The sequence below is a fragment of the Canis aureus genome, chromosome 1 (assembly GCF_053574225.1).
Source record: "Canis aureus isolate CA01 chromosome 1, VMU_Caureus_v.1.0, whole genome shotgun sequence".
NCBI lineage: Eukaryota > Metazoa > Chordata > Mammalia > Carnivora > Canidae > Canis > Canis aureus.
In genome coordinates this window covers 74,623,554-74,648,727 of record NC_135611.1, presented here as the reverse complement: position 1 = coordinate 74,648,727, position 25,174 = coordinate 74,623,554, and the positions used below count along the sequence as shown (strand labels likewise).

Below are 25,174 nucleotides of genomic sequence, written 5' to 3'. Positions count from 1 at the left end.
CACGTTGTTCAATCCCTTATTTTAAGATACTTAGGTTGGTTTCCAAACTTTTGCCTATGTTTGTTCACATAATCACGATTTACTATGTGGCCACTATTTCTGTGCGGGAAACTGTGCCAGGCATTGGGGATGTAACAGTGAGTGAATAGATCTATCTTTGGGAAAATACAGAGTGCTGGGAGAGAGCCTATAATCCGGGGCAGAGAGCCTAGCTGAATCTGTACAGTGAGGAAAGGTCTCTTACAAGAAGTTACATTGAAACCAAGATGCAAAGGATGAGTGAGGAGGGCAGAAGGGAGTGCTGCTGGCAGAAGGAAGGCATATGGGAAGACCAGATGTCAGTAAGAGGAAGGGCATCTTAAAGAACTGACCAAGAATCACTGCAGCCAGACCAGAAAGGGTGAGAAAGAGAGAATTAACACAGAGCAAAGGGCCTCATGGGCCATTCCTTCACAAGGTACAGCATATATATGTATGGCTGGTAATAGACAAGAAAGTGATATGTGAATAACCTTAAAACAAAATGAACAGGCATATATTTTACTGTGAATTAATACCAAAAATATTAACCTAGGATGATGATAAAGTTTAAAGAGTTATTTTAAAGTCCATTTAAAGATAAATATTAAGTATATAATAGTTCAAACAGTATGTGGATATGGCAAAAAATTGTGAAAAATAGTAGAGAAATGATGATATGAATGAACCATGGTAAGAATATCAGACTTCATAAAAATAACAAGAGAAATCACTAAGGAGCTTTAAGCAGGAAATTTATGGGATTAAACCCTCCTATCAAGGAGCCATCGTGCTACAATGTGGGGGAAAGAGGGATGAAGAGGAAAGGAGATAGAAGTGAATTCTAGAACACCAGTGAGAAGAGGTGGCCGAAGTCCAGAGGAGAGGGAGCAGCAATGCCTGCAAAGGTCATGGTAGTGGAATCAGAAAAAAGAGGAATTCAAACTATATAAAAAAGGTAACATCAGTAAAGAACAATATTATATAACCCTGTGAATAGCACCACAGATTCTGATGCTGTTATTTGGCACAGAAAGATAACTGGTAATACCTTTAAGTTGTGACCTTTATTAAAATAAAGTCAGCCACACTGAGTGTTCTCAGCCTTGCTCTCTTCTGTTCAGAAGAGTATGTTTTCCTCTCCTTTTTCCTTAATAATTTGGAAGCTTGTTTCTAAATCACAGGATTCCAATTTCTTTCTGGGTAAATTGGTTATACCTTTATGATCCTTGATCATTAGGATAGACATTCTGTACTGAGAAAAAAAATCTACCACAGTAATTACTTGAATTTATTTTTCAGTTTTGTTTTACAGGGCAAATACTCAAATCTCTCAAGAGAACCCACATGAAACAACTCTTATATTCTAAATCCTGAAGAATCTGGATCTAGAAACCCCTAAAAGAAATGAATCCCCTACAAGAAAACTTACATATTTTCTACTGATAGATTTTCTATGAGATCCAATGCCTCTCATTAAAACAAGCAGAAATGTCAAATGCATGAATCATGGAATCTTCAAGATCTATATAGATTTCTACACAAAGATGGAGAGTAAAAATCTTTTCAAATTTCTTTAGTATTTCTACTAAGTAAAAATAAAGACTACATTCCCATTTTACTCCTTTTAATGTTTTCAAAGTGTTATAGTATTTTCTAAAATATTCAGCACTGTTTTTTTTCCTATCTTAGTAAGATATTAAAAACATTTTTTTCAATTATCTGACACATGCATATAGCACACTAACAGCCATAATACAACGTAATGAGTTCTCACCTGTAAAGTTGAATATGTGTATGGATAATGATAAGCAAAGTAGCAAACATCATCTTTATGGGGAAAATTGACAGTGAATGTAATTGTATAGTACGATTTTCCTTTTTGCCCACCTGCAGCAACTGAACTTCTTGAGAAGTGATTTCTGCAATTGAAAAGCACAAAACATGTTTATTTCTTCCACATAAAATTTCTAATTTTCCTTACTACTTTTTAAAATAGAACTTCAGGAGAAAAAAAATACCACACAGTTTAAAAAGTTGAGCTTAAATATTCTATAAAAATTAAACGTGATACTAATGAAGCAGTTAATTACCATCTGCTGACATTAGTTTTCACCTCTGGATTTACTGTTAAAATGAAGTTGAGACTCTAGAAATCAATACAAAGTTTAGAACTTAATACCTTGTTAGCCACACACATTACTGGATCTCAGCAATTATCATCACCCGCTGCTACTACTACTAGATCGAAGGCCTTTCAAGTGGATGGATCAGGAGACAATACCTAAATTCACTACCAATCTTAAAATTATAAAAAAAAGAAATAACCAAATGTGATGTCTTTCCTAATGTAATGTGATAGGAATTCACTGCACCATCTATGAAGTATTCTTGCCAAAAATCAAACCTGAAGTTAAGCTTCTAGATCTAACTATTAGTTTACAGAAAATCAGTGAGATAGAAAAATTAATTATCACCATGGGGATGCAACCAGCCAAACCCAAAATGTGGAAAATCTTGCATGACAAATGACCTAGTTTCTCCAAAACATAAAGAAGAAATAGGAGCGGGTAAAAAAGGGAAATCTACATTTTAAAGGAGACTTAAGGGACATATTAACAAAAATCAAATGCAATGTGTGACCTTGGTCGGATTAAAACAAACCAACTATAAAACAACCTTTATGAGACAGCTAAGGAAGTCTGAACAATGACCAAATACATTATCATATTAAGGATTTTTCTTAGGTGTGATAATAGCATTATGGTTAAACTGTCTTTAAAAATCTCTAAAAGACAAAGATCTTTAAGTATTTATGGGTAAATATGATTATCTGGAAATGCTTTTTAAAATTCAGTGTGGAGGTAGGGGTGAAAGTATTCCTAAAACAAAGCTAAATATATGTTGATAATTGTTGAAACTGGGTGATGAATACATGGGGGCTCATTATCCCATTACCTGCTTTTGTAAATGTTTGAAGATTTCCTTAATAAAGTTTTTAAAACTACACAATTTCCAGACTTTAAATAAAAGTGACATTTGATGGTCTAACAATTATTTGTCTATTAAGCTAATTTCTAAAACTTCAAATCACCTTATATTCTTTAAGTCATGAACTGAAGAAAATCCATGACCAACAGATTATTTACTTGTACACACATACACATGCATGGTACTTTCAACCTGGTATAATCTTCATTAACGTAGCCACTGTATCTTGAATACTCAATGACAAGGTGCTATGGGTTGAGGAATAACACAAAATATGTTCCAGAACTACTCCTTGCCAATTCTTTTTCCCACATTTCAAAGTTTAACATCTAACTGGAGAGGTACTGGTAACACCACATTATAACTATATGGTAGTCTGTAGATTATATTCTCTCATACACTGGTGGAAGTAGTTTTATTCTCATTATATAGATGAGACCAACAAGCATCAGAGGACTTGGCTGACAGGAAAAGTTAAGACACATGCAAAGATGGTAGATTTCATCCTATCTGGATTTTAGGCTTCAGGAAAGCAACCAGGATAGTGCTTGTTACAGAGAAAATAGTTAATAAATGTCTGTTGAATTGACCTGAATTCCAGTTCCAGATCTGGAAGTAGCCAAAAGAAGAAACAAAAATTAAACAAATGAAAATCCTTGCCATCACCCTTCACACAAAACAGAACCACCATCTGTCATGTTAGAACCATTCACTTTATAATGTGAAAAAGAAAAGTATTCATTGATTATTTCTATTCCAACTTTATGAGAAAGAGATAATTAAGAGTATTTTTATGTTGGTCTACCACTGAAAGAAATATGAAATACATTCAGGTACAGAGGAATTGCATACGATCTTGTATTTCTATTCCTCATTTACTACTTATTTTGCTAATAAAAGTAGGGGGAAAACCCTACTGAGGTGAATTCTAGGGAACACTGTCTTTCTCACAAAGTAATAGCACTTAAGAGCTGTTTTTCCAAAGCCATGTCTTAAACCAATAAAAAGTTTAATTTCAGAAGTCTTCTGATTAAAAAAAAGAAGGAACATTGATGCTAGTTAAGCACAATATAAAAACCCAAAATCTATTGAACAAAAATATCAGGATTAAGATTATTAACAGAAAAAAGACGGGGATGTCAAATGCATTCAGCGGAGGAAGTTTTCTAGAAATGTATTACAGAAACAGAGTAAAAACAGGAAGGAAGGTATATGATCATCCCAGATTATTTAGACATGAAGTTGAAGAATAATCCAATCATTCCACTGAAGCAATAAATGATTCTGAGCACTTATGTCTGACTTAATGGTAGATAACCTATTTGAGGCCAAATTGAACTGTATAGGCTGCTATAAAGTAACTATGGAATACATCTCGAGGTAAAATATTCTGGAAATTCAAATAAAGTAAATATTTCTATGCAAAAGAAAAAAGATAAAAATTGTTTTTAATATCATCAGAACAAAAAGTCACTGCTATTTCCTAGAATTCCTAATTTCATTTTTATTTAATAGTTTTATTTAAAAACGTTTCCAGAGTCTAGCTATCAAAGTGGTGAAGATGAGATATGGGCTAAATCTGTCTATAAGGCACATTTTATTTCCACTAAACATACCACCTCAATAAATCTCAAATTCTACAGGACTCTGTTAGAGGTAACAATAAAGCAGACCACCACACTTCAAATAATGCAATAATGACCCTACTTTCTAATCTTCAAACTGAAACAGAATGAAGATCCCCTTCTGTCAGCTTATGACCCACTATTCTTAGAATACTTACTTATAGTAACAAATGTCAGTTCCCACACGAATCCACCATGGTCTGGCATTTAATGCTTCCTGAACCGAATACATGAGGGGTTGCATACCTTTGACAGAGAAATAGAAAAAAAAGGAAAAAAAAAATCTTTTCAGAGTTTGAGTTAAAAATTAATCATGCTATTACAGAAAGCACCATATGTTCAGGAAAGCTAAAAGAAAATACATTTCCATTTTTAATATGTATAAAACAAGGAGATATTTCTTTAAAATCTCCTCTAAGTCAATCCATGATATGCTTTTAATACCAGTTTACCTAAAATGGGATTACAACTTCAATGAATGAAAAGTTATTAAACTTTTTCCTACTACCCTTTTATATGAGATAAATTAAAAATAATAACTAAAGTATATTCCTTGGAACACGTGACAGTGAAAAACTATATTTAAAAAATGGTATATGATTACACGTCTAACTCTCCATTGATTCCCATCTATAATGAGGTTAAGGAAGAAAATGTCACGAAAATGTCAAGACTGTTTTCTTCTTCAAATTTCTCCATACAAATACGTGTTCATAGTGGGGAGAAGGTAGAGGGACTAATTAACAAAAACAGAATTAAACAGAGAGTGTGGGTTTTAAAAGATCTTTTAAAAGTATTTTATTTATTTATTTATTTGAGAGAGAGCAACAGAGACAGCAAGAGAGAGCAGGAGTAGGGGGAATGGGAAAGGGAGAAGCAGGCTCCCTGCTGAGCAGGGAGGCCTATGTGGGGCTCAATCCCAGGACTCTGGGATCATGACCTGAGCAGAAGGCAGATGCTTAACTGACTGAGTCACTCAGGAGCCCCTATATAGCACATTTTCTTAGGTAGTTTCAGAAATACACTCTACATATGAACTTTAATATTATCCAATTTCATAAAATACTATTCAAGGCTTCTAACTAGAATTAATTAAATTCATGTTACTTTTAGAAATATTAACAATTTTTATTGAGATCTAGTTTGACTTTCCTAAAGATCATTTTCATTTTCTTGCTACAGAACCATTTTGTTAAACTTCTCTCTGTTCTGCTCATAATAAATAATAGAAAGCACTCACTAAAACAAACAAACAAAAAAGCCTTCTGAGTATTTTTATTAGTCTTTAGTAATCTCTTGAGTTTTCTACGTATGTAAATCATATAATTTGTAATTCAAAGTATTTCACTTCCTCTTTTAGTATTTATATCAGTTATTTCATTTCCTTTTGTTGTAACAGAGAAATGAAAAAAACCCCAAAAGTGATTCTGAATATATAGGGGTAAGAACATGAATGTTTTGCCATTCCATGCAACATTGGCCATTTTTTTTGTATATGAACTGTATCATTTTTAATAAAAAGAGCTAAAATGGAATAATTCCTATGTGCCAGACAATACTCTTAGTATTATTACATGTGTTAATTAATTAAATCCTCACAACAACCTTCTGTGGCAGGTGCTATGATCACTCTCATAACTGAAGTAGGTTCTTTCATAATTCTTACTACACTTAAGTATTTTAATTATTTTATCAAATGTCCCTTTAGTATCCACTAATAGAATCACATGGCCTTTCTCATTTAATCTGCTGATCAGTAAATTATGGTGATGTTTCCTAGTGTGAACTATCCTTATATTCCAAGAAAAACGTTATTCTTTCACTAGTGTATGATTTTATTAGCTAAAAATCTCATTTAGAACTTCTGCATCTAAAAATTGGCCCTTTTAAAAAAATTACCAAGTATCAGTATAAAATTACACTAGCTTCAGAAAAATATATGGGAACCTATTCATTATTTATTGGAATAAATAAAAGTATAACTTATTTTTTAAAAGGTAAATGAATTCAGCTGAAATCCATCTAAATAAGGTGATTGATAAATATATTTTTTTAAAGATTTTATTTATTTATTTGAGAGAGGGAGCACACACAGAAGCTCAAACAGCACAGTGAGAGGCAGGGGGAAAGGGAGAAGCAGACTCCCTGCTGAGCAGGGAACAAGATACAGGGCCTGATCCCAGGACCCTGGGATCATGACTTAGGCCAAAGGCAGATGCTTAACTGAATGAGCCACACAGGTACCCCTAAATATATTTTTAACTTCTTCAAAAACTGTAGTCTGTTCAAAATCTCTACTTTCTATTAATCAATTCTGGCATGTTTTGTTTTATTTCTATCATTTTCAGGATTTAAAAAAACATTCTCTTCCTTTTGTTTTGTTTTTCTACTGTCTTAAGTACTTAGTTCACTTACTTTGTCTTTTTTATTTTAAATAATGCAAGTTATTAATGGTTTTCAATTTTTTTCCAGCTATCAGTTAAGTCCCATAAGTCTATGAAGTGTCCTTTTTTTCCTTTTCTTTTTTTTTTTAGGATTTTATTTATTTATTCATTCATGACAGAGAGACAGAGAGAGAAAGAGAGAGAGGGGGGCGGGGCAGAGACAGGCAGAGGGAGAAGCAGACTCCATGCAGGGAGCCTGATGTGGGACTTGATCCTGGGACTCCAGGATCAGACCCTGGGTCGAGGGCAGGCACTAAATTTCTGAGCCACCCAGGCATCCCCCGGCACTGTCCTCTTTTGAAGTACTTTCTACATCAGAGCTGTTCAGCTGCATGCTCTACCAGAACAGAAATGGTCTGTATCTATAATGCCCAAGGTGGCAGCAACTTGCAGCTATCAAGGATAGGAGATGGACCCAGAGCCACTAAAATAACAAAACTTTTAACGTTAAATTAAGTTTAAATAGCCATATGTATGTGCTGGACAGCATGGTTCTAGATGATATGAAACACCAATTTTAAATTTTCAGATTTTTTTTTTTTAGGAAGAACTTTATATTTTCCAAGTACTCACTTTCTGTTCAGCTTTTTGTTGATTTCCACTAATATTCTGAACCACAATGAAATCTATAAAATCTGATTTTTCTGTTTTTTTTTTAAAAGATTTTATTTGTTTATTAATGAGAAACACACACAGAGAGAGAGAGAGAGAGAGAGAGAGAGAGAGAGAGGTAGAGACACAGGCAGAGGGAGAAGCAGGCTCCATGCAAGGAGCCCGACGTGGGACTCGAACCCGGGTGTCTAAGATCAGGCCCTGGGATGAAGGCGGCGCTAAACCACCGAGCCACCGGGCCTACCCAAATCTGAGGGTTTTTTTTTTTTTTTTTAATTACCAATAAGTTGTACCTATAACAAAATATATTAAGAGCTGTTTCATGAACAAAAGGAAGATACCTTCTTATGCTCCTTCTATAAAGCAGAATCAAAAGGTGAAAACAGTACTCATATTACGATTCTATAAGTATAGTTCACTGCATGGTCCCTGCTTGCAAATAAAATATTTCCAGGGTCTAGTTCCAATGGATTCTTTGATACACTTCATCAAATGCTCCAATTCATGTGACATTTTGTTTCATTCACATTTGTAGCATGACTGTTTTACAGTTCTTCTGTTTTATCCTTCCATGGGAGAAAATATATAGGACTTCTGCCCCATGTCCCTAACATTTCTCAGTTTCATAATCATATTATATCATACCATTTCTTGGGATCCATTTCAATTTTTTTAAGGCATAATTCCAAGATCCTGCTAACTTCCAATTCTAATTTGAGTGAGTTGCTTTCTAGAAATGCTCCTCAGCGTTCATCCTGTTCACACTGGAATCCCAGATTAGTTCCAGCATTTCTCCCATCTCCCATTTACATCTCACTCTCAGTCAGCTGGAAGACATTTTCAAATATATCCTCAAAATGGAATCCTAATGAATCCAAAAATCAAGCTTGTTGACTATGTTATTCAAACTTTCTGTATCATTTATGTTTTGTCTTTTTGATATGTTAAATTCTGAAAGGGGTATTTTAAATTCTTAAATAACTGTCTCCTAATCAAGTTGTATTTCTTGGAGCTTTTGTTCAATCTATATGGATGCCCTGTGGTTATGGTTGTTGTAAAAGGTTTGTGTTCTGTATAGCAAAGGAAATCATCGACAAAATGAAAAGGCAGCTTACCAAGGGGGAGAAAGTATTTGCAAATCATGTATATGATAAGGGGTTAATATATCTAAAATATATAAAGAATTCACACAACAGAAAAAAAATCTGATTTAAAAATGAGCAGCCATAAAAAAGGAGAAAATATTGCTATCTCAAACAAAATGAATGTTGTTTGAAGTCAAGCAGAGAAAGAAAAATACCATATGATCTCATGTGTAAAATTAAAAAAAAAAATCTCATAGAAACAAAGAAGAGATTGGTAGGACAGGGAGTAGAAGCAGGGGTGGGCAAAATGGGTAGAAGTGGTCAAAAGATACAAACTGCCAGTTATGAAATAAGTAAGGCCAGGGATGTAATGTACAGCATGATGACTATAGTTCATATACAACACTATATTGCACATCTGAAAGTTGCTAAGATAGTAGATCTTCAAAGTTCTCATCACAAGAAAAAAACTTTATAACTGGTGGCAGAAACGTACAAATATTGAAGCATTATGTTATACATCTGAAACTAAACAAGGTTTTATGTCAATTATATCTCAATTTAAAAAATGTCTGTGATTACGATACATTTGAACTGCAACTTGTAAATAGAGTGCTTTTGACTGAATTTTTCTTGGTCTGAATGGGAATGTAAATTGGCACCACCACTATGGAGGTTCTTCAAAAGATTAAGAATGGAAATACCGTATGATCCAGCAATTCCACTTCCGGCAAAAATATTACCACTTTTGCTATATTTTATGTGCATTTGGCTGGTTTATATCTGCCTAATCACTCACTTTCAACTTTTCTTTGTCATTTAATTAACACCATCCTCCCTCCTACTGTATAAGTTTGAATATTTGATTTTTGAGGACATTTCAGTTCATAGTGATGACAGATAAATATTTCATCTCATTCCTTTCATCCAATTATCTATTATTTAATGTTTTTTTCTTTTTCTTTACTGGCTTGGTTGCATTTCTCCACATTTTCTTTTTCCATTATTTTGAAGCTTTCTATTGTGCTCATCAATTCTACTTCCCTTCCTCATAGTTATGGTTAACTGGTATTTCTCTGATACTAAGTAATCCCATCAAGAGGAGTTAACTTTCCCTTCTCCCGTGTCAGCCTCGTTAAAACATTTTTACTTTTAACACATTATATAAATTTCAAGTGTTCTATCTTGAGATCTTTTTCCTCATTTACTTTTCTCACAGAGGGTTCAGAGGTAACATATTTTCTGAATTCTACACACACATAGATGTAGTTGGTTCGAAGTAACAAACAAATGACAGATTTCAAAAAAGACATTTGGCTGTCCTCTAGCTTCCAGTGCCAGAGACTAGAAGGCCAACACTAATCCCATTTTTTCACATGCAAGACAACACAGTGATTAAAAGCATATAATTTGGAACCAGACTACCTGGGTTTGAATTCTAACTTCACCACCTACCGGATGCATGATCTTGGGCAGATTACTAAAATACTGATGCCCCCTTTTTCTCTTCCATAAAATGTATTCTATTGTATGGATGCAGAGTGTCACATGTAGAACAAGATCTGGCACATGGTAAATATTCAATAAATGTTAGCTACTGTTATTATTATTTATGTAACCAGTTCTTTTAAAATAGGAGTATGTTAAGATTCTCTCTTTATACTTAAGAAACTTAAGTATTCCATAGTATGTATAACAGATTCCTATCTTCTTTATTCCTTCCTAGGATTCATTGAGCTATTTCAATCAGAAACTTCAAACTCCTCCAGACACACAAAACTCATAATAACAACTAACTATGGTAAGGTTCCAGCTGAAGTCTGAGCACATTTATCTGAAGTGCTCTAATTTTATAAAAGATAGTGTATTCTTATAGTACTTTTTAAGTGATAGTTAATTATAATCACAGCAGAAGTGACATTTGAAAATTTTGACTATAATAAAAACCACCTGAACCAAAGAGGTAGCCCTAATAAGAATCAATCAAATGAGGTACCTCAGATTGAATAAACCAATCTACTCAACTGATATTTTGGTTACACTGAGAAATTGTTGTCATTAGCCACAGGATAAACTTTTACATGCATAAAAACATGTTAAGAACTATCAATCTTGTCATGTGAACACAGACTATCAAAACATTAAATTGCCACAATAATGCCAACATCCAATGCATTGACCTCTAATAATAGCTAAGTAAAGGCCAAAGTTGTATGGCATAGATGCTCAATAACAAGTACAGATACAAAGAAAGACAACGTGTCTTAGGCCCTAATCATCAAATGTACTAAGAATCACAGATTCATGAAATTTTCAAATTGAAGCCAATGCCCTCATTTAACTGCGGTGGTGGCAGAAGGGGCGGCTAATAAAGTTTTAAATGGAGCTCAAATAATCTAAAAGCACCTATCACAAGCTGCATATATTATCTGGACTTGATGACTCTATAGAGAAAAAAATACACACTTCTAAATATGGCTAGGATTTCAGCAGAGATTTATACTAAAAGCAGGAAGATCAGATTGTTGGTCTGGAGCGATAATAGGAGCCACCTGAATCTGAATCTCTACATATATCCTCACCACCAAAAAATAAATACATTCAACAAGCAGCACAAATGAAACCACACATACCCTATGTTTGCATTACTAGAGGACAGAATATACAAATTTTTTTAAATTAAATTACCTGTGGGTATAAAAATGGGCAAAGATACACTAGGCAAACAGAAACAAAGTAGGGGTTGACATCCTGAGATCAAAGTAGACTTTAGGCCAAAAAATATTAAATGAGACAAAGAAGGAACTTTATAAACTTTATAATACTTCACTGTGTACCTATTATGTACCTAACCAGTACTTATGCACCAGGTAAGACCAACCTATGTAAAGAAGAAACTACAGATGATACAGAGAAGACAGACACATACTATTGATAGTAGATGGACACATCATTCTCAGTATGTGATAGCCCAAATGAATAAAAATGAAGAATATGTATATAGAAGACTTAAAGAACATAATCAATAAGGCAAATCTTATATACAGATGTTGAACACAGTATCCTGAGAATACAGATTTCATACACCTTCTTATAAGAGTATATGAAATAGTCACAAAAATTGATCACGTTAAATCAAAAGGAAATGTCAGAAGTTCCATAAAAGAAAAACACTACAAAAAAAACTGTCTGATCGCCATGTAGTAAACTAGAAATTAAAAACAAAATGAACACAAACAGGGAGGCCTCACTCATAAAGGGGTGGGAAAAAAGGCTTGATTTGGGTGACAGACCTTGAATGAGGTGAGGAAGGCTTCTGCCCAAAAAGGCATCAGAAAGATTGTAATATACACTAGAATTGATCAGTAAGAAAATATATTAAGGATAATGGAAGTCCAAATTCTCATGTCGGAGAAGGACATTGTAAATAACAGGAAAAAATCAGAATGGAGTCTGTGGAATTGAAGGTATCAGTGTGACCTCATGAAGATTGTGTGTGTGGAGGGGGGCATGTGCACATAACACATACACAGATAGAAACATAAATGGATACATACGGAGAAACTACTACAAACAAAAATTTCTGTATAAATATTTGTATATACAAACATACAGTTCTCAACTCTATCTATGGAGAAGTCCAATAACCACGTGCATACTATGCACACAGATCTTGGTTTTTAAATACCATTCGCCACTAAAACCAGAACTCTTCCAAGAAATGATCCATACCAGGTTGGGGCAGGGAAAGGCAAGATGAGCTTGAGCACTGTGTGCCAAAAAGCAAGGATGCCCATCAAGAATGACAGGGATAGGTCAAAAGGATACAGACCCCAGTACCCCAAGATTGTCAAATCTTGTGCATTTTAACATCAAAAATAAATAATGACAGAAACAAATTACAACCCACCTAGTATAACAGGAAACCAATTCTGGATATTAACAAATTCAAAGTTTGATGAGGAACAAGATATTTGCATAGTTTCAAAGTACTTCCACCTAAAATACTTATTAATTACAAAAAGAAAAAGGGTAACTTTACAATAGAAAAAGCCTGACAGACTCAAACATAATCATGTGATAAAATGATTATCAGTAATGGTACAAACAAAACCCTGTGCCACCAGAGTACATCACTTCTGTAATATTCCTGCCAAAGATACTAACTTAGAACTCAGTGACAAGGAACATGAGACAACTCCAAATTGAAAAACACTCTATAGAATAAGAGTTCTAGAATTTTAAAAAATGTAAGGTCATGAATATTAAAGCCTGAAAAACTGCCCCTGACTAGAAGAATTTAGATACTTGACAACTAAACACACATGGTTTTAGCTGAATCCTCTTGCTATTAAGCACATTATTGAGAAAACAGATGAAACTCAAATGAGGGGGCCTATGGATTAGAGCAGATTCACATATCAATTATAATTTCCTAATGTTGGTGGTTACATAAAAAATGTCACTGTTCATAGAAAATATACAAGAAGTATTCTAGGGTGATGCATCCCTTTCAGATCCTCAATATCTGTATTAAGAGTTGCAACTTTTCTGTAAATTTGAAATTATTTCAAAGCAAAATAGAAAAGTTGATCACAAACTGAATTAGAATCTTCTCGTTTGAAGATTTATTTATTTTAGAAAGAGAGAGAAAAAGAGTACATGAGTGGGGGGAAGGGAAGAAGGAGAGGGAGATAGAGAACCCTCAAGCCAACTCCACCCTGAGCATGGAGCCTCATGCAGGGGTCAACTCCAGGACCCTGTGATCATGACCTGAGCCAAAATCAAGAGTCAGCTGTTGAACCAACTGAGCCCCAAGTGCCCCAAACTAGAATCTTCTTGACATATGCTTCGTGTATGTTCATTTTATGTTCCTAGTGAGATCTCCTTCATAGTTCATTCACCCATTGCCTCATTCATTTAACAAATCATCCACTAAATGCCACGCTTGTAAATGGTCAGCAAGTGACACTGTCCCTGATTATGTGGAATTTACAGACAAGTCAGGGGTAGGCAGTAAAGGGACTAATCAGCTACACATGTAAACAACATAACAGTTATGAGCACCCCAAAGGAAAACTTACCAGGGACTAATCTGGCCTGAGAAGCCAGGGAAGCCTTCCTTGGTCAAGAGATGGCTCAGCTCAACTTCCAAGTATGGAACTAATTAATGTGGGCTAGGTGGGAATGCTACAGACTAGACTCCAAAATTCTGTTCCGTCACCTGGTTCCACACACGCTCAATTTATATGACGTGGTTAAAAACACTCGTGTTATCTGGCAGATGTGGCTAAGGGGAAGAGGGGGTAAGGAAAGGTAGTGGGGGTGGGGGGGTGGGTAGAGAAATCCAGTGTAAAAGCACCACGGAGAGAGCTGGCAGTGAAAGCTTTAAGTTATTAAATATAAGACTGCCATCTAGTGGTAATTTGAGCAAACCCCTTTCAAATACTGGGGGGTTGAGTGAGAAATAGATCACAACAGATACAGCATTATTATATAGTGACAGAAATTCTCAAATGAAATTCATGAATAAGATCACTCACCATTAAGTATTTACTATAATCACCTCTTTTTTTAAAAGATTTTTATTTTATTTTATTTTATTTTATTTTATTATTTTATTTATTCATAGAAACAGAGAGAGAGAGAGGCAGAGACACAGGCAGAGGGAGGAGCAGGCTCCATGCAGGGAGCCTGATGTGGGACTCGATCCCGGGTCTCCAGGATCACGCCCTGGGCTGCAGGCAGCGCCAAACCGCTGAGCCACCGGGGCTGACAGAAATTCTCAAATGAAATTCATAAATAAGATCATTCACCATTAAAAAAAAAAAAAAAAAAAAAAAAAGATCATTCACCATTAAGTATTTAATACAATCACCTCTTTTTTCTTTTTCTTTTTTTTTTTTTTTTTTATTCATAGAGACACAGAGAGTGAGGCTGAGGGAGAAGCAAGCTCCATGCAGGGAGCCTGGCATAGGACTCAATCCCAGGTCTCCAGGATCACGCCCTGGGCTGCAGGCGGCACTAAACCGCTGCACCACTGGGGTTGCCACCTCAAAAAGCCCCAAGAAGAGGGCAATTTGAGAAACAAAAGCTAGAGTAATTCTGCCCCTTTGGGAGGTATTGCCAAAGAATAATACATCTTTGTTCATATTTGCTAGAATCCAACACTTAAATACTCCTACAACCAGACCATCCCCATAAAAAAAGAAAAGAAAAGAAAAGAAAAGAAAAGAAAAGAAAAGAAAAGAAAAGAAAGAAAAGAAAAGAAAAAAGAAAAAGAAAAAGAAAAAATGGGACACCTGGGTGGCTCAGTCACTTAAGCATCTGCCTTTGGCTCAGGTCACAATCCCAGGCTCCTGGGATCGAGCCCCATATCGGGCTCCCTGTTCTGCAGGGAGCCTGCTTCTCCCTCGCCTGCTCCCCATTTGTGCAAATGCTCTCCTTCTCTGTCAAATAAATAAAGTCTTAAACAAAAAAGAAAAAAATTAATTAATTAAAACCAATTAGTATTATTTCCTGATTTCAATCCTGTATGGCAATTAAACAAATCCTTCTGGATTGAACAAGTTTCCAGAGCAAATATTTTCAGTCATCAGTACCATCCCTGAAGTGAAATTAAAATAAATCTGATGACAATAATATTACACAGCTAGTTGCAATTTCTTAAAATGTTGAATTTCAGTTTACTAAAATATCAGCCCCTTCCTTCTTCTATTGATGTTAAGACAAACCAAGATTTCCTTTATGTTGTACTAACAAAACTAATGATAGGAGTTTCACTTAAAAAACTGTATCTGCCTAAGAGCTCATTTCACAGCTATAACCAACTTTCTAATTACTTACTAATATATGGAAATAAAGAGAATTTACAAGTGACCACTTGTCAGAATTTGGGAAGAATCTCTACCAAACTCAAGGTAGATGGAGTAGGACTGAGAAAAATCCAAAGCACAATATGCCTCACACTCTATTTTTTTATAAACATATTTTGGATTACCACAGCTAAAAAAGAGTTGGACTAAACCTTGAAGTCCCTTAAAGAATAACAGATAAAACAATAAAGAAGCAAAAAAGTAGGATAAACCAAACATGTCAATGATAAAAAGAATTTTCAATAAAATCATGTTAAGACAGGGTCAAAAAACAGAATCAACCTCTATTTCTAAGAAACAATAGGCAAAGATATATCAAGCAAATTCAAACCAAAACAGTATAAAAACAATTCAAGGCTAATGATGCTGAAGTATGGCTATTATTTTATGCCATTAAATGGTATATACAAAAGGAATATGGAAAAGTCATAAACTACATGCCAAATAATACTGATTAGGTGGGAAAAAATGTTTTTGTAAATGAGGAACTGACAGAAACACAACAGAACTGAAAGACAATTTTTTTAGTTCTTAGGCAAGAAAGAGAAGGTAAAAATAAGGACACAGAACACTGAATAAATGGGACTTATAACACTAAGTATATTAAATTATATTGCCAGTAGAGAATATATATTAGTCTCCAAGTGCCCATGAAATAAAAAACTGGATAGATATTAAGCCATAAAAAACTATTCCATAAACATAAATTTTATATGTGAACAAAATGCATTAAAACTTTAAAGTAATGAGAAGAATTTTAATTAAAAAAATCTAACCAACTACAAATATGTTTTCCTAAATAATCCTTGGATCAAAAAGGATACCAACACTATATACAATGAGAGGCAATCTACAAAATAACAAAGAGCCTTAATATTAAATCTAGAGGGGAAAGGGATACATAAATAAGTTGTAATGAAGAGCAAATTCAAACTGTAAATGAAGGATCATAATACAAAACTAAATTTGGATAAAGTTAAAAAGAAGAAAAAGTCAAACAGCAGAGAGGAAAAGGGAAAAATTAATAAATAAAAAACTTTAAAAAAGGAAATAATAAATAAAACCAAGACTTAGGTTTTTAAAATAACAGATTGGGTTTTGAGCACACACAAAAAAGGGAAATAAGAGTAACAAGCAAGCACACATACTGCACACATCATATAGAAATCTCTGCTAGTGAATTTTGAAAATGTAAATGTCATATATATAAGACTATATATGTAAGACATAAATGTCAATTACCAAGTCTGCCATAATACGAAATAGAAAACTAGGGACACCTGGGTGGCTCAGTAGGTTAAGCATCTGCCTTCAGGTCAGGTCATGATCCTGGGGTCCTGGGATCGAGCCCCATGTCAGAATCCCTGCTCAGTGGGGAGACTGCTTTTCCCTCTACCTCTGCCCCTCCCCACAGAGAGCACATGTGTGAGTTCTCTCTCAAATAAATAAATAAAATCTTAAAAGATAGAATGAACTAAGTCACAGATATCTGAAAACGTTATCCAGACACTACTCCTCCCACCCAAAAAGGGACACACAATCAGATAGTTCTAGAGGTACATTCTTTCCAAATTTCATGAAGACATTTAAATGCTAATTAAACTGCTCCAGAACACAGGGTGGGGAAATAAAAGCCTTTCCATTTAAGTGTTCAAAGTTAGCATTAGCTTGCTTCCAAAACTGGACAAAGCCCTCCAAAAAGGAAACTGACTTGCCTAACTTAAAAAAGCCTTTAAACAAAATTCTATCAAAATTAGTTGTATATTAAAAGATTAATTTACATGGGAAAGTGAATTTATTTCTGAAACTGAAAAATGATTTGATAGTAGGAGCATTAATATAACACGCTAACAGCTCATAGTATTATATGGTCAAATATATTAATAAATGCAAAAATAAAATACTTCTGTTTTTTAAAAGTTAGTAAAAATAGAAATTCTTTACTGTGAGAAAGAATCTATACTCAAAACAAGAGCTAGTGTGTTTACTGTAAATACTGGCAACATTCATATTAAAGTCAAAATAAAACAAGGATGCCCAATGTCTCCTTTTTATTTTAAACATTCTCAATTTTCTATCTAAAACCTATGAAACAATGAAAGATACACATTATAAGGAAAAATTCTAGGCCCCTACCAAGAAAATCTACGGTATCAACTGAGAAACTATGAAAACTAGTTAAGAAAGTCCGATAAGGAGGCTGATTTTCAAATGAACATATTAAAACTTGATAGCTTTCTTAACTATAAGTAGTAACAACTCTGAAAACAAGGAGTACTCTTTCATAAGAGAAACAAACAAAAAAACCACATAAAGTACTTAAAGGTAAATAGAAATGAACAGAACTTACAGCAAGAAAACTAAAAAGTGAGAACATAAAAAAATTAATAAACAAAACTATCCCATCTTCTTAAGCAATGAGACTTAATATAAAAAAATTCAGTTTCTCAAAAGAAAATCAGTTTCTCTCAGATTATTATACAAGTTTCGTGCAATGGAAACTTTTTAGCACTTGATGAAACTATTTGAATAATACTTAGAATAAACTATTCTGGGAAAATAGGCAGAAAAAATTCTTAAAACTGTTTTTAAAAAAGACTATGTTAGCTGTTTTATATGGTCAAGTTACACAACAAAGTGATACTAGAGCAACAAAAATATTACACTAGACAGAAAAGTCAGGATAATAACAATCAAGTGGTACTAAAGCAACAAAGAGCCCCCAAACAAATGCTAGTCCATAGCTTTTGAAAATTGAGGTGTTTCAAACCAGAGGGGATAAATAATAATAATAATGACTCGGAGGTCAAAACAATTCAAGCTAGATTCAAAAAGTCAAGAAGCAGGCACAAGTAAGAGTGATATCTTTTACAACTAGTTTCCAATCTGTTTTTACTTATCAGACCGGTTTTCTTTAAGAGCTACCACAGAGCAACCACATACAATGTCTTCTAAGCAGTATTTCCTGCCCTTCTTTTACTAGAGGGTCAGGAACAGAGTTGCAAATGAGTTATAAATGTAAATATTTGAGAAAAAAAACAATTTATTGACATTTTTAAAACCCTTTGGAGAAAGAATGGGTTCAGTTGTAGCTGCTTAACTACTTATGAAAGGATTAAGTTAGATCCCAAATGCACAGAATATACCAAAATAAATCCTAGATAGATTAAGTAAAATATAAACAGTGAAAGCACATTATCAAATGCACTTGAAAAAGGCTGAACTAATTTAATACTCCTACCAGCACAAAAAGTACCCCTTTTCCCTAGTTCATCATTTTCTTTGAGAAATTCTACTTGGAGGACTTTATGGCAAAGCAATAATCAAAAACATACACACACAAAAATAATTAAGGGTATCAGCTGCAGCACAGTTTTCAATTCCAAAATGCTGAAAATTTAAATTCCCAAACTGCTATCAAAATAATCATTGTACAATACTCAATAGAATATTATATTAACATTAGTAGTGATGTCACTGAAAGGCATGGAAGGATTTTTTACAAAATGTTGTACAGTAAAAATAGTTCTGAGTGAGTTTTCATACTGTAATCTCAATCTATAAAAAGATACAATTTAAATTTTAAATTATGTGAATAAGTTTGAGGATAGGTAACAAAATGCTAACCAGTGGATTTTCTCCTCTTCCTACAGATTCTTCTCTAAATGTCCGTTTTTTTGTTTTTTTTGTTTTTTTTTCTTTTGTTTTTTAAGATTTTAATTAATTTATTTCAGGAAGAAAGAGAGAGCAAGTATGAGAGGGAGAAACAGACTCAGGACTCCACCCAAGAACCCTGGGATCATGACTTGAGCCGAAGGCAAGTATCCAAGCACCCCTAACAGTTTTTAATTTACCAGATTTCCCAAATTAAAGACCCTTGGCTTAGGGCACCTGGGTGGCTCACTCAGTTAAGTGTCTCACTCTTGATTTCAGCTCAAACCATGATCTGGAGGTTGTGAGATCAAGCCCCACATGGAGCTCTGAGATCATGACCTGAGCCATAATCAAGACTCCATCCCTTAACTGACTGAGCCTCCCAGGCACCTCTGTTAAGCTTTTAATTTTAAAAATTAAAATCTTTAATAAAGTTTAAAGTAGTGAGAGTACTATTTTATAAAAGTGAATAAATAACTAGTTAATAAAGATGTCATCTACCTATAGCTCTACAATTTGAAAATTATATTGACTATCATTTCAGGAATAGAAAGCTTTTTTAATACTTATATACTCTTAAGGAGAACCCAAAATACAAACATAATTCAATTTAATTGTCCTTTTCTCCTCTAAAATATGATGTTAGCATTATACTTACAAGTTAAATAGGGAAAACATGAGGTTCTTTAATTGTTGTAATATTCTAAATGAGTTTTAAATAAGGTAATTTTTAAAAATTATATGAAGATTTAAGGTCAAAAATAAATTTTTCTAAGAAATATAACATTTAATGATTATTAGGTATGCCCCAAAACCCTAAAAATAAAGAATGTGAAATAAATTTGTATCAAGAATATTCATATGACTTTTCATGCAAAATATAACCACTGACCCCTAAGTCAAAATATACCTATTTAAAATAATTATTTAAAATTAGATTACTTAAAACATTTAAAAACTTTAAAAAAAGTTTATAACTTAACCAGACATTAATCTTGTCTACCTTACCTTCCTATAATTATTGCATTAAATCAGTGAATCTGACTAAAGCTTTTATCCCACACATGAAATCATCCAGAGTATACAATTTCCTATCTTCCACAAAAATAATGACAACTGAGTACAACCTCTTCAATTTGTGAAAGCTATACTTTTCATAAATGCTCCTTAAAAAGCATCATCATATTCACACTTTTAATAACTTTAATATTTTTGCTGGTACAACACTAGAGTTTTTAAAAAGTGTCTCACGGGGAAAACCCAATGAAATCAAAAGTTGGTTCATTGAAAAGGTCAATAAAATTGACAAATCTCTAGCAGGACTAACAAAAGAAAACACAAATTACTATTATCAGGAATCTACAAGGGGGTGTCACTACAGACCCTGCAGACGTCAAAAGTAATAAGGGAATACTATGATCAAATCTACAAACACACTTGACCATTCAGAAAAAACGGATCAACTCCTAAAAAAAGCACAAACTACCACATACCATGACTCACTGAAGCTATTGAAAAGCCCTAAAACTATTAAAAGAAATTTAGTTTGGAATTCAAAGACTATCAAAAAGGAAATCCTTCCAGACCCATGGTTTCACTGAAGACTTCAACCAAATGTTTAAGAATTAACACCAAATATACACAAGCTTTTCCAAAAAACAAGAGGAGGGAACATTTACCAACCCATTTTAGAAGGTCAATATTACCATGACATCATGACGAAAGAGAGGGGGAGGGGAAAGACAGGGCAAGATGGAGGAAGAGTAAGGTCCCCAAGTCACCTGTCCCCACCAACTTACCTCGATAACTTTCCAACCATCCTGAAAACCTATGAATTCGGCCTGAGACTTAAAGAGAGAACAGCTGGAACCCCACAGACAGAAGAGTGCAATTCTACCAAGTACAACTCACTTTTAGCCACTCTACACAGAGCAAAGAAAGAAGAACTCACCACAAAAAAATCAGAAACAGTACTCTCTGCCAAAGAGTTACAGAATTTGGATTACAATTCGATGTCAGAAAGCCAATTCAGAAACACAATTATAAAGCTACTGGTGGCTCTGGAAAAAAGCATAAAGGATTCAAGAGACTTCATGACTGCAGAATTTAGATCAAATCAGGCCGAAATTAAAAATCAATTAAATGAGATGCAATCCAAACTGGAGGTCCTAACAACGAGGCTAAATGAGGTAGAAGAATGAGTGAGTGACAGAGAAGACAAGTTGATGGCAAGGAAGGAAGCTGAGGATAAAAAAGAAAAACAATTAAAAGATCATGAGGTGGCTCAGGTGGCTCAGTGGTTTAGCACCGCCTTCAGCCCAGGGCTTGATCCTGGAGACCCAGGATCAAGTCCCACATCAGGCTCCCTGCATGGAGCCTGCTTCTCCCTCTGCCTATGTCTCTGCCTCTCTCTCTCTCTCTCTCTCTCTCTCTCTCTGTCTCATGAATAAATAAATAAAATCGGTTTTTTTTAAATAAATAAAATCTTAAAAAAAAAAAAGATCATGAGGAAAGGATAAGCGAAATAAATGACAGCCTCAGAAGAAAAAATCTACATTTAATTGGGGTTCCAGACGTCGCCGAGAGGGACAGAGGACCAGAAAATGTATTTGAACAAATCATAGCTGAGAACTTCCTTAACTTGGGGAGTGAAACCGGCATTCAGATCCAGGAGATAGAGAGATTCCCCCCTAAAATCAATAAAAACTGTTCAACACCTCAACATTTAATAGTGAAACCTGGGAATTTCAAAGATAAAGAGAAAATCCTTAAAGCAGCAAGAGACAAGAAATCCCTAATCTTTGTGGGGGGAAGCATTAGGTTAACAGCAGACCTCTCCACAGAGACCTGGCAGGCCAGAAAGGGCTGACAGGTAATAATTTTCAGGGTCCTAAATGAGAAGAACATGCAACCAAGAATACTTTACCCAGCAAGGCTCTCATTCAGAATACAAGGAGAGATAAAGAGCTTCCAAGACAGGCAGAAACTGAAAGAATATGTGACTACCAAACCAGCTCTGCAAGAAATATTCAGGGAGTCTCTGTAAAACAAAGAGGAAGTCCAAGGAAACAATCCACAAAAACAGGGACTGAATAAATATTATGAAACTAAATCCATATCTTTCAATAGTAACTCTGAACGAGAATGGGCTTAATGATCCCATCAAAAGGTGCAGGGTTTCAGACTGGATAAAAAAGCAAGACCCACCTATTTGCTGTCTACAAGAGACTCATTTTAGACCTAAGCCTGAAAATGAAAGGTTGGAGAACCATTTACCATTCAAAGGGTCCTCAAAAGAAAGCAGGGGTAGCCATCCTCATATCAGATAAATGACAGTTTATCCCAAAGACTGTAGTAAGAAATGAAGAGGGACACTATATCATACTTAAAGGATCTATCCAACAAGAGGACCTAACAATCATGAATATTTGTGCCCCTAATGTGGGAGCTGCCAAGTAGATCAATCAATTAATAACCAAAGTTAAGACATACTTAGATAATAATACACTTATACTGGGAGACTTGAACACGGTGCTTTCTGTAATTGACAGGTATTCTAAGCACAACATCACCAAAGAAACAAGAGCTTTAAATGATACACTGGACCAGATGGATTTCACAGATATTTACAGAACTTTACATCCAAACGCAACTGAATACATATTCTTCTCAAGTGCACATGGAACTTTCTCCAGAATAGAGAGAAACCTTCTCACATCCTGGGGCACAAATCAGGTCTCAACCAATACCAAAAGATTGGGATTGTCTCCTGCATATTTTCACACCATAATACTTTGAAACTAGAACTCAATCACAAGAAGAAATTTGGAAGAAACTCAAACACGTGGAGGTTAAAGAGCATCCTGCTAAAAGATAAAAGGGTCAACCAGGAAATTAGAGAAGAATTAAAAAGATTCATGGAAACTAATGGGAATGAAGATACAACCGTTCAAAATCTTTGGGACACAGCAAAAGCAATCCTGAGGGAGAAATACATTGCAATACAAATATCCATCCAAAAACTGGAAAGAACTCAAATACAAAACTTAACCTTGCACCCAAAGGAGCTGGAGAAAGAACAGCAAATAAAACCTACACCCAGCAGAAGAAGACAGTTAATAAAGACTCAAGCAAAAATCTCTATTTTCAATGAAATAGAGACCAGAAGAACTGTGGAACAGATCAACAGAACCAGGAGTTGGTTCTTTGAAAGAATTAATAAGATAGATGAACCATTAGCCAGCCTTACTAAAAACAAACAAGAAAAGACTCAAATTAATAAAATCACGAATGAAAAAGGAGAGATCACCACCAATACCAAGGAAATACAAACGACTTAAAAACATATTATGAGCAGCTATACGCCAATAAATTAGGCAATCAGAAGAAATGGACGCATTTCTGGAAAACCACAAACTACCAAAACTGGAACAGGAAGAAATAGAAAACCTGAACAGGCCGATAACCAGGGGGGAAATTGAAGCAGTCATCAAAAACCTCCCAAGACACAGAAGTCCAGGGCCAGATGGCTTCCCAGGGGAATTCTATCAAACGTTTATAGAAGAAACCATACCTTTTCTACTAAAGCTGTTCAGAAAGATAGAGATGGAATACTTCCAAACTCATTCTAGGAGGCCTGCTTCACCTTAATTCCAAAACCAGACAAAGACCCCACCAAAAAGGAGAATTATAGACCAATATCCCTGATGAATACAGATGCAAAAATTCTCAACAAGATATTAGCCAATTGGATCCAACAGTATATTAAGAAGGTTATTCACCATGACAAAGTGGGATTTATCCCCGGGATGCAAGGCTGGTTCAACACTCATAAAGCAATCAATGTGATAGACCATATCAACATGAGAAAAAACAAGAACCACATGATCCTCTCAATAGATGCAGAGAAAGCATTTGACAAAATACAGCATCCATTCCTGACTCTTCAGAGTGTAGGGATAGAGGGAACATTCCTCAGCATCTTAAAAGCCATCTATGGAAAGCCCACAGCAAATATCATTCTCAATGGGGAAGCACTGGGAGCCTTTCCCCTAAGATCAGGAACACGACAGGGATGTCCACTCTCACCACTGCTATTCAACATAGTACTAGAAGTCCTAGCCTCAGCAATCAGGCAACAAAAAGAAATAAAAGGCATTCAAATTGGCAAAGAAGAAGTCAAACTCTCCCTCTTTGCAGATGACATGATACTGTGCATAGAAAACCCAAAAGACTCCACCCCAAGATTGCTAGAACTCATACAGCAATTTAAGAGTGTGGCAGGATACAAAATCAATGCCCAGAAACCAGTGGCATTTCTAGACACTAACAATGAGACTGAAGAAAGAGAAATGAGTCAATCCCATTTACAATTGCACCCAAAAGCATAAGATACCTAGGAATAAACCTAACCAAAGAGGTAAAGGATCTATACCCTAAAAACTATAGAACGCTTCTGAAAGAAATTGAGGAAGACACAAAAGATGGAAAAATATTCCATGCTCATGGATTGGAAGAATATTGTGAAAATGTCGATGCTACCCAGGGCAATGTACACATTTAATGCAATCCCTATCAAAATACCATGGGCTTTCTTCCGAGAGTTGGAACAAATCATCTTAAGATTTGTGTGGAATCAGAAAAGACCCCGAATAGCCAGGGGAATATTAAAAAAACAAAAAACAAAAAACAAAAAAAAACAGAGCTGGGGGCATCACAATGCAAGATTTCAGGTTGTACTATAAAGCTGTGATCATCAAGACAGTGTGGTACTGGCACAAAAACAGACACAGAGATCAATGGAACAGAATAGAGAATCCAGAAGTGGACCCTCAACTTTATGGTCAACTAATATTCGACAAAGCAGGAAA

The 25,174-nt window shown here is 34.7% G+C and overlaps 1 protein-coding gene across 7 annotated transcripts in view; it reads right to left on the bottom strand.

Moving 5' to 3' along the window:
• AGTPBP1 (ATP/GTP binding carboxypeptidase 1) overlaps positions 1 to 25,174 on the bottom strand; it is a 174,851-nt gene that overhangs the window by 30,849 nt on the left and 118,828 nt on the right. For all 7 annotated transcript variants that reach the window (XM_077904934.1, XM_077904928.1, XM_077904937.1 and 4 more), the window contains 2 exons: positions 4,793 to 4,880; positions 1,796 to 1,940 (listed from right to left, as the gene is read on the bottom strand). In XM_077904934.1, coding sequence (XP_077761060.1) covers positions 1,796 to 1,940; positions 4,793 to 4,880 — 233 coding nt within the window. The remainder of the gene's footprint in view (positions 1 to 1,795; positions 1,941 to 4,792; positions 4,881 to 25,174) is intronic.